The sequence below is a fragment of the Mesocricetus auratus genome, unplaced genomic scaffold (assembly GCF_017639785.1).
Source record: "Mesocricetus auratus isolate SY011 unplaced genomic scaffold, BCM_Maur_2.0 Super-Scaffold_100044, whole genome shotgun sequence".
Lineage (NCBI taxonomy): Eukaryota > Metazoa > Chordata > Mammalia > Rodentia > Cricetidae > Mesocricetus > Mesocricetus auratus.
In genome coordinates, this window is record NW_024429221.1 from 1,724,283 (window position 1) to 1,739,250 (window position 14,968).

Sequence of the window (14,968 nt, forward strand, 5' to 3'; positions counted from 1 at the left end):
TTGACTCCCCTCGCTTGAGCTCACATGGCAGAAGAGGCATCAGACTCTCAGAGGTATCAGTTTATAGCAGTGGTAAACTTAGTCACTGACTCTTTGCCCTCATGTGCTAACTGCTACCCCACCCAACCCACCCCAGTCTCATTCCGATCCATTCACAACGCACCTCCAAGATAGTCTGGGGTGGAGGCATAAATGCTCACTCTATAGCTAAACTTGAGTACATGCACAAATGGGATTCTAAAATGATGCTCATAATCACTGAGCATTAGAAAATTCAAATGAACTCTCAGTCACTTTCTATCTTTTAGGGCGGTAGCCACTACGAAAAAGCTAAAAGTGAAACAAGCAGCCATTGCTAGCATTTCCGCTGAACTTAAACCACGCAACCGCTTTGTCAAACAGCATGCCATTTCCCCAAAACACTAAGGACGGAACCAACACTTGAAATTCATCTAGGTGCCTGGAAGTGTCAGAACACTTGAGTAGAGCAGACACGTGCACGTCATGGCTCTTGAGCGGCACCAGCACAGACACGGGTGTGCACACGAGTCATAGCGGTCTTGACTTCACCTCTTCTTGGTGAATATCAATCAGAGCTGCAGTTGCTGGGTCACGTGGCAGTGCACTGTAGTGCGGATGGGCAGTTGGCTAGTCGTTCCTCCTTACGGAGGAAGGGACTCTCACTGGAAGCAACGACACAGACACAAAGGAACCCCGCAGGACACTGTCTCACGTGGATGGTCCAGTCACAGAAGGGCATGCGCTGCATGAGCTCCGGTAAGGGCTCCCAATGACGTCACCCCCCAGAGAAGGAAGTAGGGTCTCGTGGAGAAGGCGGCTCCCGTCAGGGGTGAAAGATTTCAGGTTTGTACACACACATGGAAGTTTCCTAGTGTTCTACTATACAACACCGACTTCATGCTTGGCATTGGCACAAAACACACTTTCAAATGTGCTCCTCTGAGCCAGGTGACGTGGCAAACATGCTTGCCATCCCAGCACCCAGGAAGTAGAGCAGGGAGAGAGATCACAAGTTCAAGGCCACCTTCAGCCACAAACCAAATTCAAGGCCAGTTTGGACTATATAAGATCCTGTCTTAAAACCCTCTGCCCCTTGGAAAATTTAAACAGTTCAGATTTACTTTATTTATCTATTTATGCATACTATTGTTTTCTTTTTTTAGCCAACGATTTGTAGCATATCTGACTGGCTATTATTTGTTAAGGAAAAACTGTCAGTCTCTTGTGACTTTCTTTGTCCTAAGGGTGTCTCTGACAAGGTTTAGGTGTCTGTGTGTGTCCTGATTCATGGTGGTCAAAATGCTAGATGACCTCAGATGTCAACGCAGTCAGAAGTCTGCACCTGAATTTGAGGTCCCTTGAAGGCTGAGGGTTTCCTAGAGAGCTCAAAACAGGAGTCCCAAGGAAGGTCACAGAAGGGAGATGACTGGGAAGCGCCTTTGCAGAGACTGTCCGGTCCATCAAGCAGAAGGGTAGTTCCGTGGCCAGTTAAGGTAACTGTCCTTTCTCCCTGTGGACCGTATACCTATAAGGTGCTTAACCTAGCTCAACGTGGCTCTGCCACTTGTTCCCAAGTTTGCAGGGGCCCAGAGGAGTGCTGACAGGCTTGGCTTCACGCCTAGCTTTGAACCTTGCACCTTTGTGGACTCACACAACCAGTTAAGTGTTTTGAGTTTCGTTTTCTTACTCCACAAACATGTAATAGTATCTATTTGTAATAATTTTGAAAGGATTTGATATGGTAGAACATATCAAGTATTCATCATAGTGACTGATTAAAAAAAAAAAGAAAAACACCCTGCAACTTTTGCTGATACCAGCCTGTTGTCGGACTGACCTCCCAGAGGGCAGACATCACGGTTCTCCTGCTGGACCATACTCACTAAGCATACTCAATTAATGTCTGAAGAAAGCACCATGGTGTGCATATGTGCTATGTTTGTATGTGGTGAATATTTTGTGTGTTCTCTATGTATGTGCCTGGTGTATATGAGTGCGGTGTGTTTCTGGGGTATATGTATGCAGTATGTTTATGTGTGGTACTATATTTGGTGCGGGAGTGTGTGTGTGTGTGTGTGTGTGTGTTTATGGTATATCGTATATGGTTGTGCTTGGTATGCATGTGTCTGGGGTATATGCACATAGTATTGGAGTATGCATGGCGTGTGTCTGATGTATGTGTGTGACATGTATCTGGTACACATACATGTGTAGTAGAATGGATACAGTATGTGGTGTGGTACATTTGTGATATGCAAGCAAAGCCGACGGGCAGGACCCTCTGCACCCGCCCTTTTTTGCTGGTTCTCTGAAAGTTACCCACCTTCAATACTGCAGATTTTTCTCTTTCAGCCCAGGTGATCAAAAGAGATCTCTTCCTGCTGGCCTTTCAAGGAAGAGGCAGCATCAGTCACAGATGGGGAAAACGACATCTCATGGGTAGGGTTTGGCTTCTGCCCCCAGCCCTTTGGAAGCCAATGCCCGGTCTGCCACCAGGGGTATCTTCAGGGTTGTACTTGTGGCCACCGGGCAGATTTCGCCAGTTGTGGGGCTATGGTATGAGCGTGTTTTTGCACGGCACTGTGACAGAAGTTCCACTCCCCTTATTTCAAAGGTCTGCTGCTAGCTCCATGCACTTGATGCAGGCTAGAGAGCACCCTCCTGGACAGGCACAGGAGCCCCGGCAGCGGGTGGCACTGGGCTCCGCAGCTCCTCAGCAAGGCAGCATTTGGAAGATTCACGGAAGCAGCACCCCGTGTTCCCGAGGGCTGAGAGGATCCTCTTGTACTCCCTGCGGAAGTTCGGGTTCAGGAGCCCATAGACAACGGTGTTAAGGCAGCTAGGAAGTAGCAGGTGACGAAAAGCCCCTCTGGGACCTGGAGAGCCATCGCCTCTGGGTTGATGGCCACTGCAAGGCCGATGCAGTCGAAGGGGCCCAGCATCCGGCAAAAACCACAAACACTGCAAACATGGTTAGGAAACTGCGCAAGTCACCGGGCCTCAAGCGCAGCTTACTCTCAGCCTTGACCTTCCTTCGGGCCCGGAGCACCAGGACCCAGATTCGCAGGTAGCAGAAGGATAGATACCACAGCGATTGGAAGGAGGAACTAAATGGCCATCATAGCCGCAGTGTACTGGGTGCTGGCTGTCCGGATGAAGGTGCAGGAGTAGATGCTTGGCTCATACTCGAGGGACCCCACAAAGAAATTGGGCACCAAAGCCACCAGAGCGAGTAGCCAGACGAGGCTGATGTAGAAGGGGGCGTGCCCGTGACGGCAGACACGGTGGTAGGTTCCTGCTTTGCCTGCAGGTTCCTGGGCTTTCTGAGCCTTCACCTCTGTCAGAGCCCTTGGCAGTGTGATCAGCTCCGCCATCCAGAGCCTCAGGAAGCCACAGAGCCATCCAGGAACGTAGCCTGAGTCCTGGGGAGGAGACAGGTCACTCCTGAGGCGTAGCCTTTGCTCACCCAGCCTCACTGTCTGAGAACATCAGGCCACCAGGAGCCTGGAAGGTTCCAACATGAAGCTCGGGGCACCAGCAGTTCTCTTTCCCAAAACCGTCTCCCCCACCAAGCCTGCGTTTTCCGATCATTTGCTGTGTTCTCGAAAGACGGCAGGCTGTCCGTGGGAAGCATTTCCCAGTGGCACAGCACACACAGGACACAGTCTTTACAGTTTTCTGGCCGTGTGACAAAAACGCGTGCTGCTTGTTCTCAGACAGCCGATGCATTGGGAAGGAAGGGTGGACTTATAGAAGGGACTCACAAGCTGGCCTGGATACAGGTGCTCCCCCTGCCTCAAAAATCTGTCCTCACTCTACAGGGCTACCCACCCCCACCTGTCCTCATCATACCGGACGGCCCGGGGCATCAGGGAAGGAGAGGACAGGTTGAGGTCTAGGAGACGGGAGGCTTGGAGTCCAACAATTGGTTTGTCCGTCAGACCTTCTCACGAAACCCACTCCACTTGCGTGTGTTAAAACACAGGTTGGGAAAGGGCCGCCTCCAGCCTGCCTTGGTCCCAACACACGTGCTCGCCCTATCAGAGAACTGTGTGGTACAGAGTGCCTCAGCCAGGGACCTGAACACGTGTGTATTTTCATCTTAAAAGCTCCAGGTCAGCCTGGCTCAGAACTTCCAGAAAGTAAGTCCCATCTATGGAAGTTCTCTAGGCCTCAGGGCTTCATCAGCATCCAGAGCCAGGGTGGGATCAGGGGATAGGGCAGGTGTGAACCCTTTGTGTGTGGGGTGAGAGGGAGCAGGAGCCCCCGGGTCTGAGGACCACACAGGGAGGTCGTCTAGGAATGGGGCATCCTGCATCCCACTCTGTGGCTTCCCTCCTGCTCTGTTATTTGAAGGCTTTATTTACTCTGCGGGTTAAGACTCCTTTTCCTTCCAGTTGTTACTTCAAGGTGAGAGATGCGTATCTGAGGACCTGTGTGGCCTGTGGGAGATGTGGCTGGTGTCTTTGAGTTCCATCTTCAGCCTCGGTGGTTGTCTCCACCACTAGCAGCCTTTGGCTTTCTGGTGGTGGCAGGGACAGTTGGTCTTCTTTGTGCACCTGAGAGAGTTCAAACCACCTAAGGGACGGACACAGCTCTAGGTTGACTTGAGAGCATTTAGAGATTAGGGTAGCCAGCTGAGCGGGGGGGGACACGGACGACACACCCTGAATGTGGTGGCGCCGTCCCATGGGTTGGGATGAAAGGAGGCAGCTTTTGGCACTCTTTCTCTACTTCCTGGCTGCAATTGCGGTGTCACAACTCTGTCACCAGGCCTTCCCCACGGTGATGAGCAACAGTCCCAAGCAGTTAAGGAGTCGACCCTTTTGTTCCTCAAGTCGCCTGTGTCAGGCAATGGCTGATGCACCAGCTCGAACTGTACTGAGTTCCCAGAAGGAAGATCACTTCCCACACTTCTTGGCTTCAACCCAGTTAGGATAAGAACTGTTTTCATTCCAGGATTTTGAGGCTCCTTTTGAAGTCTGGAGGAGGTGCTGGAAGCTGGGGGCAGCCTGAGCTACACTTACTTTTGCCTGTTGCTGGTCATGGGCATCTGGGCAATTATTGAACTTTCTCTGTGATGTCTTCACCCATCCCCCTCCTACTGGAGACTCTTTATAGCATTCTCCCCGACTCTACATAGCGCCCCCACCCCTCGTAGCATGGTTTTTGTAAAGAGCATTTCCTTTTACGAGGGTGGGGAGGTTGGTTGCTGCAGGTCCTGACAGTTTCTAGATGGACAGCACACACGTTCTTGGATTATTGTACAGATGAGACAGGAAGAGTCCAAAGTGGCTAGAAGCCGGTGCCAGCCCTGCCAGCTGTTTCTCTGGGAAAGCTAGGGCAAGCACTGCTGTGTTAATGCGGCTTGTCCCCTAATAATGCCCCAGAGGCTGCAAACAGCTTGTAAATAGCGAGCAGAACACATTAGCTCCACGTGGAAAGCGATTCAATTACTCTCCCCTATTAAGCCGGCTGTTCCTAGGAACGCTGCAATCCACCAGTCCCTGCTGGAGAGTCATCTGCCCAGCGGTCCCACTGTCTTCCAGCTTTCTTGGCATGAATCCCAATCAGGTGACTACAGATCTTACGTTGTCGGCCATCTGTGAGATGCTGAGATGCTGGGGTCTCTCTGGATGAGATTCGGGAGGAGAGCCCTGCTGCAACAATTTATTCCCCAGCCAGGTGAGAAGTCAATCAGCCAGCGTGTAGCTCTGTTCCATGTTGTGTGCAATGGCTTGTAATGAACATTCACATACAAGCCTTGGAGTGAGTCATCCTGCCCACCTCTGTCAGACAATGTGTGTCAGCGGGAAGTGGCCGCCACAACGGTGCCTTGTTCTCTGAAGTAGAACTCCATTATTCACAGGTAAAGCAATACTCCACTACAGCGTTTTCTTATCCTTTCTGGGAATTCTGTCTCTGAGGACGTGGTCACTGTTACACTGTCTAGTCTCCCTCAGGTAGAACTCTGAAAGGCGAAGCCACCCCTGTCCCCACCCACTCCTCTTTGTTCACCTTCTGAACTCTGAAGAGTTTCCTTGAGTTTAAAATGACCTTGGTTGTTGAGCTTCAAGTTAGTAGTCACTTGAGCCAATCACTTATTCAGCGGGCACCCGGGAGAATCTCCTCATAGCAGAGTGACTGTGTCAGGAGCTTAGAGAAGGACAGTGAGAAACCCAAGGGCATCCATTCCCTCACAGAGAAGACAGTCAACAAATGAAAGCAGGACACGGTGAGGGAAGGCCACCGCTGACCCACGCTTGTCAACAGGGCTAACCACCTTCAGACCAAAGTCTTTCTCCATCCTTGAATTAATGCACAGTGCATCTGTGCTCTCCCAGACACAGGAAAGACGTGGCATGGTGCTCAGAGAAAGACTTGCCCTGATGCACCACCACAGAGAAGCAGTGAGCAGGGGAAGTCCAGGCCAGAGTAACGAGTCAGACAATGAAAACGGGTGGTGGTGGTCAGGCTGAACAAATCCCCCAAACCCTTCAACCAGATTGCTCCCACCCAAGAATAGCAGCGTGCCTCAAACACGATCTTACAGTGAAACGTCCTAAGCAATATTGATGTCAACATAGATCGTGCAAGGCATTCTTATAACATTTTAGGTCTAAGCAATTTAGAAAAGATTGAGCAGATAATTTATTACAAGAACTAAAACAATGGATGCATTTTAGTTAATCTAATTAGATTCTCAAATTCCTGAAGGGCAAAATTGTTTTCTTCCAAAGTCCTAATATTTATGAAAAACCCTCAGGGTGTCAGGATGGCTCATAGAAAGTCTGAGATAAAGTTGTTCTTGCATTAGTTAAATAAATGAAATGTACAGGAAAATACCAAGGATGAGGTTTCAAAAACTTAAAGAAAGATGTATATAAGAAGGTAAGAAGCATACGTTTGAAATAATAACTGATATGGCATCCGCAAACATCCTTCCACAGTCACACAGTCATCGGAAGAGATAGCTCATCTGGGAACTGGGATAAGTGCCAATGCCGACTTCTTACTTTATTTTTATTGTTTTTTATTTTTTGGTTTCTCTGTGTTGCTTTGGAGTCTGTCCTGGAACTCGCTCTGTAGAACAGGCTGGCCTGGAACTCACAGAGATCCGCCTGCCTCTGCCTCCCGAGTGCTGGGATTAAAGGCGTGCGCCATCAACGCCCGGCCTGTCATCTTATTACTTTAATGAATGCAATAGTAACAAGGACAGTGGACGTGCCACCACACGCAGTGGTGTGCACTCCGTACTTCTTGTAAGAATCCTGTGTGTTTAACCAGGCAATTTGTATCTCCTAGATGAAGAAGCAGATGCCCGGCTATGTAAATCTGCAACAGAGAAGGCTGGAGAAGAACCAGGAGGCAAGAGAGCCAGCGGAGAAACGTAAGTGGGGTAAAAGGCAAGGGTGTAGAGAACTGTTGTTCATCACAAGTGGAGGGCAGACACAGGACACTGGACTTGGTGTGAGGTGGTCAGCCAAGACATCATCAGTTGGGTGAATTCTGCTCTTTGCAAGAGAATAAAGTGATGGTCTGATCAGCTTTGTCTTTAAGGAAAGAGAGATGGAGTAATACTTGGGCAGGAGTATCCCTCAGGCGAGGGACTGTAGAATTTGAACTTCCCATTTTCCTGTCTTTGTTGGTGTATATTTTGTATATTGTTAATGGTCCACCATATGTGGGTTTTCACTGAACTACAGCACATGCTTTTGAGCCTTTTATTTCTCCCCTCTTCCCTCCGACCCTTCTTTTTCCTTTTCCGTCTCTTTCTCGAGTGAAGATTTCTGACACATGAGAAATACCCACCTAGTCACTGCTTTAGCTACCTTTATGTTACCATGATAAAAAAATATCCTGAGCCAAGCAATGGCAAGGAGGAGGGCCCGTGGTCCGCGCTTCTGAGGTCCATTACGATGGGGAAGGCATTGTGACAGGGGCTTGAAGCAATGGGTCATGTTCCATCCCCCAGCTGGGAAGCAGTCCATTAAATAGTGCCACCCAGTTAGGGTGGGTTTCCCCACCGGAAATTAGCACAGTCAAGAAGCTACCTCACAGGGCTGCCTTGAGATTTGTCTCCTTAATTCTGCCAGTTCGACAGTGCTAAGCATCACAGTCATGTCAGCTATCACTATGAATATTGTTCTTGTCTAATTGTTAGCTGTGTTGAGAGAACCGAGCATTTGGTTCCCGGGTCAGAATAGGATCCTTGTGAGATAAACCATGAGCAGCAGAGCCGTGTGTCGGGTTGGGATGTGTTCTGACACAGGGGAGGTTAGGTGATTTAATCCCCCTGGGAACTTCACAGGGTGTTCTTAAGTAAGTACAGATGTTGTAGTCTGCTACACACTTGGCCTCCAGTGAGTCCTGATGACTAAAGATGATATAGAAGGTAGGATATTCCCCGAAGAACGCCAGCTCCACAAGTTCAGAGGCCACATTTGTTCCCTAACTTTAACCTCTTCAGGAATATGCATTCTACACAGCCAGTTGCAGAAGTCACACTTAGTGTCTACCACGTCCTTCATTAAGGACATCGTGTCTCTGTAGAGAAGCAATGCTTTGGGAATGAATGAAGGCATTTGGACAGGAAAGTCTCTATGCCCTCCAGGAAACCGAGAGCTCCCTGGGCAGAACTAGAGGAGACTAAGAATTCTCTTCCTTATGCAGCTAAAGACTTAATTACAGACTTAAATGTGTCCATTTTTTTCTCACTGTAAAGATAATAAGGTACTCACAGATGAAACGTGAAGCTGGGGACCTCAGAAAAATTGAGGAGGGAGGTCAGGGTGGCCTAGATTGTTCTTAACTTGATCAATGCCCCACATCCTGCTGCTGACTCAACAACAGCGGACATCAGTGGCATCTTCCTGAGAGAGGGCTCACCATCTTCCTAATGCAGCAGCCTAAGTGCTGATTGGAGCATGTTTTGTCTTTCTCTGTCCTCCTGGGGCCAGGGACTGTAGGCCTACTAATCGTTTCCTTCTGGGCCTTCAAAGTGCCTTTGTTTGGGACCACCTGCCTTATTCAGGTATCTCATGCTGTGCTTCCTTATAGGGAAGGGGCAGGGGCTGGCCATGGTCTCTGCCCAGTACCGGTGGGGAAGGATAGCCTACCTGCACCTCCTAGGAAGACCCTCACTCTGGATGAGGGATGGTGAGAGTCTTGGGTACCACTATGTACCGAGAGAAGCCCTGGGGTGGTAAGAACAGACCTTGCATGTGGGCCTGTGTTCAGAATGTACTACCTCTATATTTTTCCAGGGAAGTGACAGCCGCTGAAGCCCTTCTGCCTTATGAATGACCAAATACTTTCAAAATGACAGCAGTCCACTCACTAGCAACTAGTGGGGTGGTTATCCGGTGGGGAAAGCGCATGGCATTATGGGGGCCCCCCGAGGAGCGTGTTGCTCGGGTCACCACTCACAGGGTTGATAACAAGCAGTGTGACTGAGCTGTGGAGCTGAGGGAGGGATGTAAAGGGGAAGTAGATATCAAGGAGGCAGAAGAGCAGGGGACCTCGTGAGTACGTCAGACAGCCTGGGCTGCAGGGGACTTGACAATAGGCCATGCAGCGGGAGACTAGGCTGTGAGTAGGTGAGGCAGCTGAGCTGATTGGAGACAGCTGCACTCGGGATGCTCTTTGGATGGAGGAGCTAGGGGCTGGCAAGAGGACTCCAGGAAGAGGAACAGGGAAAACCATCAGGACACTGAAAAGTGTGTGCCGGGGGAGACGGGGGGGGGTCCGTCTCTCAGAATAGGGAAGGGCAGGGTGAGAGTATTATAGGAGAGCAAAACCATTTGGGATGAAAGAAAAGAATGACTCCCAAGACGTGGGTACCCGGGAGATAAAGAGGAAGGAGAGGTGGGGACTGGCATCAGGCGATGTAGGTCCCAGGAGAGTATGACTCTGAGTGTCAGGCATAGTGGGGAAGGAAGGTTCCGGAGAGCTGAGGAAGGACCAGGAGAAGCAAGAGAGCTAGAGGAGTGTCAGAGGAGGCACAAAACTAAGGGTGTGGTAGTCTGAAATGAGTTGGTCCCGTAAGCTCACAGGGAGTGGCATTATTGGGTAGTGTGGCTTTGTTGGAGTGTGTCACTATGGAGGGCTTTGAGATCTCGTATATGCTCAAGCCATGCCCAGTAGTATCTCAGACCACTTCCTGTCGTCTTCAGATAAAGATGTAGGACTCTCAGCTCCTTCTCCAGCACCGTGTCTGCCAGCATGTCCCACCATGATGCAAACCTCTGAACTGTAAGACACTCCAGTTAATGTGTTTCTTCTTATAAGAGTTGATGCGGTCACGGTGTCTCTCCACAGCGATAGAAACCCTGACTAAGACAAACGGGAAATTCTTTTTTTCTTTGAAAACAAGAGACTTTGGTGTACAGCTGTGAGGGCAAGTTGAGAGGTGGAAAATTGAGGTGGAAAATCGAGGTGGGAAGGGTATTGTGGATTAGGGGAGGAATACACACAGGTAAGGTAGAGGTGAAATGGGCGTGACAAAAGCCCTTGCATGCTCTCAGGAGGGACCAAAGCTCGGCCAGCCCCTAGGAAGCAAATGTGAGGTGACAAGTCACAGTGGGCAAGGCACTAGCTTATAGAAAGGGCTGACACACACCTGACTGCCCTCTTGGTGGTCATTTCCCTGGACTTGCCCCCCCACTGTCCCCAAGTCCCCCACCATCTGCTTTGGTCCAGTCTTCATCTGAAATGGGAACTCCCCACACAACAGCAGGGGCCTGTTCTACTGTGGAGCTGTCCTTGTGAGAGTCAGTGACAGGTCTCATGTCTCCTGGAAGCATCCCGGGACCTCAGGTGGGCATGCATCTTGGTTATTGGAATAAATGCTCCTTACATGCTATAATCCAAATTTCATAAGGTTTATGATGATGTTGATACGATTGTCAACCCGACAGGACACAAACCTCTGGGCATGTCTGCAGGACACAGATGTTTTCAGATAGCATTAATTGATGTGGGAAGACTCACCTTATATGTGGGAAGGACCAATCTATGGGTTGATTCCTAGACTGAATACAAACAACAATCTGAGCCTGGGCAGTGGTAGCACACGCCTTTAATCCCAGCACTCGGGAAACAGAGGCAGGGGGATCTCTGTGAGTTTGAGGTCAGCCTGGTCTACAGAGCGAGTTCCAGGACAGTCAGAACTGTCACATAGAGAAGCCCTGTCTCGAAAAACAAAACAAAACAACCAACAGAAAAGAATCTGGGAGGAGAAGCAGCCCTCCCTCACCTCTCCTGGCTGCCCGACTGTGAAGACAATGAGACCACCTGTCTCCTGCCCCTGCTGCTCGCCCTCCCCTGCCCAGACTAACTTTGGCTTTCCTCCGTTGCTTTGTAGACAGCAACGGAACAGAACTGGTACAGTACTAACAGACTAGGAGGACAGGCTTGAGTACAAAGTCTGAGACGGGTTGCTTTTGAGGCAAATGCAAACTCTTCACTTTAAAAATGACTAATAAAGAGTGAATAGGGGCTAACTTTTCAAAGCGTTGCAGGTTTTCAGAACATATTGAAATATCGCTTTACCATGGTCAATAATACATTAAGAGAGTGACTGTCACCAGCGAAGCCAAACATCATACAAACAAGAGCTGGGCACATGGCTTGTAGCGAGTACTTCTTGCCTAGCATGAGGGTGGGTCTTTGGTTCATTCCTGGCACCTCAAAGAAGAAGAGGGGGAGGAGGAGAAGAGGAAGAAAAAGAAAGACAGCAGGGTTAAATTGCATGACTGTGGAAGCTGCCAGTGGGGCAGCACTAAATGCCCGTGGACAAAGGTTAGTTTGCTTGTCTCGTGCTGGGCTGCAGCATCAGGAGCTCCGAAGACTGGAATTGAAGCACCAGCAGTTCCCCATGCTCACTAATCCTGGCTGCTGCGGGCTGTGGGAGCACAGAGTGGGACAGCCCCAAGTTCCACGAGGGAGACAGAATCCCACCTCTCCCTCATGCCACAACCTAAGGACTGAACGGGGAGCCTCAGCACGTGGAGGCTTCCCTGGCACCCAGCATGTCCAGGATCTGGAGGGCTAGTTACCTACTCCACAAGGACAGGAAGCTGAACTTCTGCCTCCCTGCTCAGCAAATGAATGCTTGGAGCTGCTATGCCAGGGCAGTGTGATAAAAAATATACCAAGCACATAGTCTGAGAGGAACTCACTCTTTGCTAACACACATCTCTTCCAGTGCTACAATAAGGTCTTGAAAAAGGTATTCCGGGAAACACGGGCCCTAGTGCCTGGTGCCTGCATGGAGTTTATGCTCCTTGACGGTGTTAGGTTTTCCACAGGATGCCTAAAAACTCACACCACTTCTGGCTTCTTTTGTAGATAAAAATTCCCCAAACCATCTTTAAGACCCCCAAGACATTTATAATCGTTTACTGAGAATGGCTTTTGCAAATGGCCTGGCATTTTAGAAAGGCTTTCCCACTGTTTATTTTCACACCATTTTCCATCTTACTTGGCCTTAACATGCAAGGTAAGAATTGCAAAATTAACCAGTGGGCCCCTGAGGCTCCCCTCAGGTCACCTGCTTGGTACATCTTTCTCAGTACCCTGTCAGGAGATGAGTCACATGCTGCTCCCCCTGGTTTTATTGCCCTCCAGCAAAAAGGCAAACTGGGAATAGATTGGAAAGGAAAACCATATTTTCAGAATTGCCACCCTATTTAGCCAAATCATTGTTGTGGTTCTCACAGTGAGTCCCACAATTTGTCTTCATTCAGAAAAGCATCAGTGTGGATGCGAGTCGTGCCTGCAAGTGTCTAAATTAACACTCTCACTTGGAGCTGGATCTTCCAGGATCTAGAAGCTCTCACCTCACCTCACCTCACCTCACCAGGTATGCGCTCCTGCCAGGGATTCCTCCCCTGCAGAGCAGCCCCCTCCCTCCACTTCATCCTTCTTTCTATTGACATCTGGGAAGAGCCTGATTTTCATAAGGTGACATGGACAAAAACGACAGCCCAGAGATGAGGAGGTAGCTGGGAAGTAGAAGGCTTGTTCACTATTTGTATTTGTGTGTTTGTATGTGAAACCGAGTAGGTTTATAAGTACCACGTGTGCAGGGGGGGGCGCACAAAGGGAACTGGAGTTACAAGTGTTTGTGAGCTGAACCCAGGTCCCCTGGAAGATCAGTAATCTCTCTTAAACATCAAGCTATCCTTCCAGTTTCCTCTCTTCGCTGTTTACCTGAGTGCTTTGAAAACTTTCTGCACAAAGACAGACGTGATGGCACACTGGTATAGTTCTGTCACTTCTGAAGTTGGGGCATACAGTAAGTGAGTTTGAGGCTAACCTGGGCTACCGGGTAAGACTTTGCCTCTGAAATGAAAAGAAACCACCATAATTCCCCATATCCTCACGTAAATGGTGCCTTAGTTACTGTTCTATTGCCGTGATGAAACATTATGACTGTTTTAGGATTGCTATTGCTGTGAAGCAACATTATGGATGTCTCAGGGTTACTATTTCTGTGATAAGACACAGTAACCAAAAGCAAGCTGAGGAGATGGTTTGTTTGGCTTACACTTCCACATTGTAGTCTGTCTCTGGGGGTCGTCAGGATGGAACTCAAGCGGGGTAGGAACCTTGGAGGCAGGAGCTGACGCAGAGTATCTGGAGGGGAGCCGCCTACTGGCTCGATCATCACATCTTCCTCAGCCTGCTTTCTCACAGTACTCGGGGCCATCTGCCCATGGCTGGCACCATCTACAGTAGGCTGGGCCCTCCTGCAAAGCTCACTAACTAAGAACATGCCTTACAGCAAGGTCTTACGGAGGCATTTTCTCAATCGGGGGTCCTTCCCTTCAGATGACTGTAGCCTGTGTGGTTGGAATAAAAGTAGCTGGCACAATGACTGCTTTGTAAAAGGAAACATTTAATCTAGGACTTGCTTACAGTTTCAGGGGATTAGACCATAACCATGGCAGAGAACACAAGCAACAGGCAGACCCGACGCTGGCATAGCTGAGAACTCACATCTGATCTGTAAGTTGCAAGGACGGGCAGGGGGAGACTGAGTCTGGCATGGGCTTTAAAAACTTCAGCGTTCACCTCTCAGTGACCTACATATATAGCATGAAAAATTAGAAAAGAAACCCAGAGACTGATGTTGGGGCTCAAGCTTCAAGCTGAAGGTCAGACAAGCAAAGCAGCTAAGCCACTAACTAGCTCTTACCTCTGCTTCAGGCTGAAAGGGCTGACCTGTCTCCACGAGCTCTCACCAAGCCTCAGATTGCTGCCTCTCCTCAGCGTGGCTGAACAATCAACGCCTTCCTGTCATCAGTGTGGCTGGAGAATGACTGTCTGAAACCGACTACTGAAGACCCTGTTCCTGTCTTTCATACCTCTTAGTGCTGGGATTAAAGGCATGAGCTTTGTTGCTTTCTTAGACTGACTCAGTTTAGTGTAGCCCTGGGTGACCTTGGACTCAGAGAGATCCATCTGCCTTTGTCTCCTGAATCCTGGGATTAAAGTTGTGTGTCACAATTGCCTAGCTTCTATGGCAAACCGAAGTATGGCTGCTTTGCTATCTTGGTCTCCAGAGACTTTAATAAAGCATAAACAATATATCACCACTATTCTCCCTTTTTTGTCTAACACAAAAAGAGAAGGCTACAACTAACACAAGAAAAACTATATACAGTAAGTACAATAAGTATATACAATATATACAGTCAATAAGTACATTAACAACGTCTAGTTCATTTGCATTTGACAAATTCAGAGAAAGCACTTCATTATCTATTCTGTCTTGGTATGTCCAGAGTCTTGTACCTAATTTACTTTCTATTCTAATTTACATTACCAACTCAAAATTATCTTTTTATGTCTCTCAACCTTATCTACTTAGCATTTGTTTAGTGAGTTTCTTTTCTGAATCTGGTAAACAAGGAAAACTATAACTATTTAGTCTTTAACT

The 14,968-nt window shown here is 48.9% G+C and overlaps 1 protein-coding gene and 1 long non-coding RNA gene across 2 annotated transcripts; one reads left to right on the top strand and one right to left on the bottom strand.

Annotated features, from left to right (window-relative positions):
- Window positions 1-2,667: 2,667 nt before the first annotated feature.
- Mtnr1b (melatonin receptor 1B) lies at window positions 2,668-3,395 on the bottom strand. The gene is given in 4 exon segments (XM_040735238.1): window positions 2,668-2,864; window positions 2,867-2,950; window positions 2,953-3,100; window positions 3,102-3,395. Coding segments are annotated over 4 exon segments (723 nt in total).
- A 3,929-nt stretch (window positions 3,396-7,324) lies between these two features.
- LOC121135880 lies at window positions 7,325-14,508 on the top strand. The gene is made up of 3 exons (XR_005872987.1): window positions 7,325-7,411; window positions 13,947-14,034; window positions 14,236-14,508. It is a non-coding gene; the product is annotated as an uncharacterized LOC121135880 (long non-coding RNA).
- Window positions 14,509-14,968: the final 460 nt, after the last annotated feature.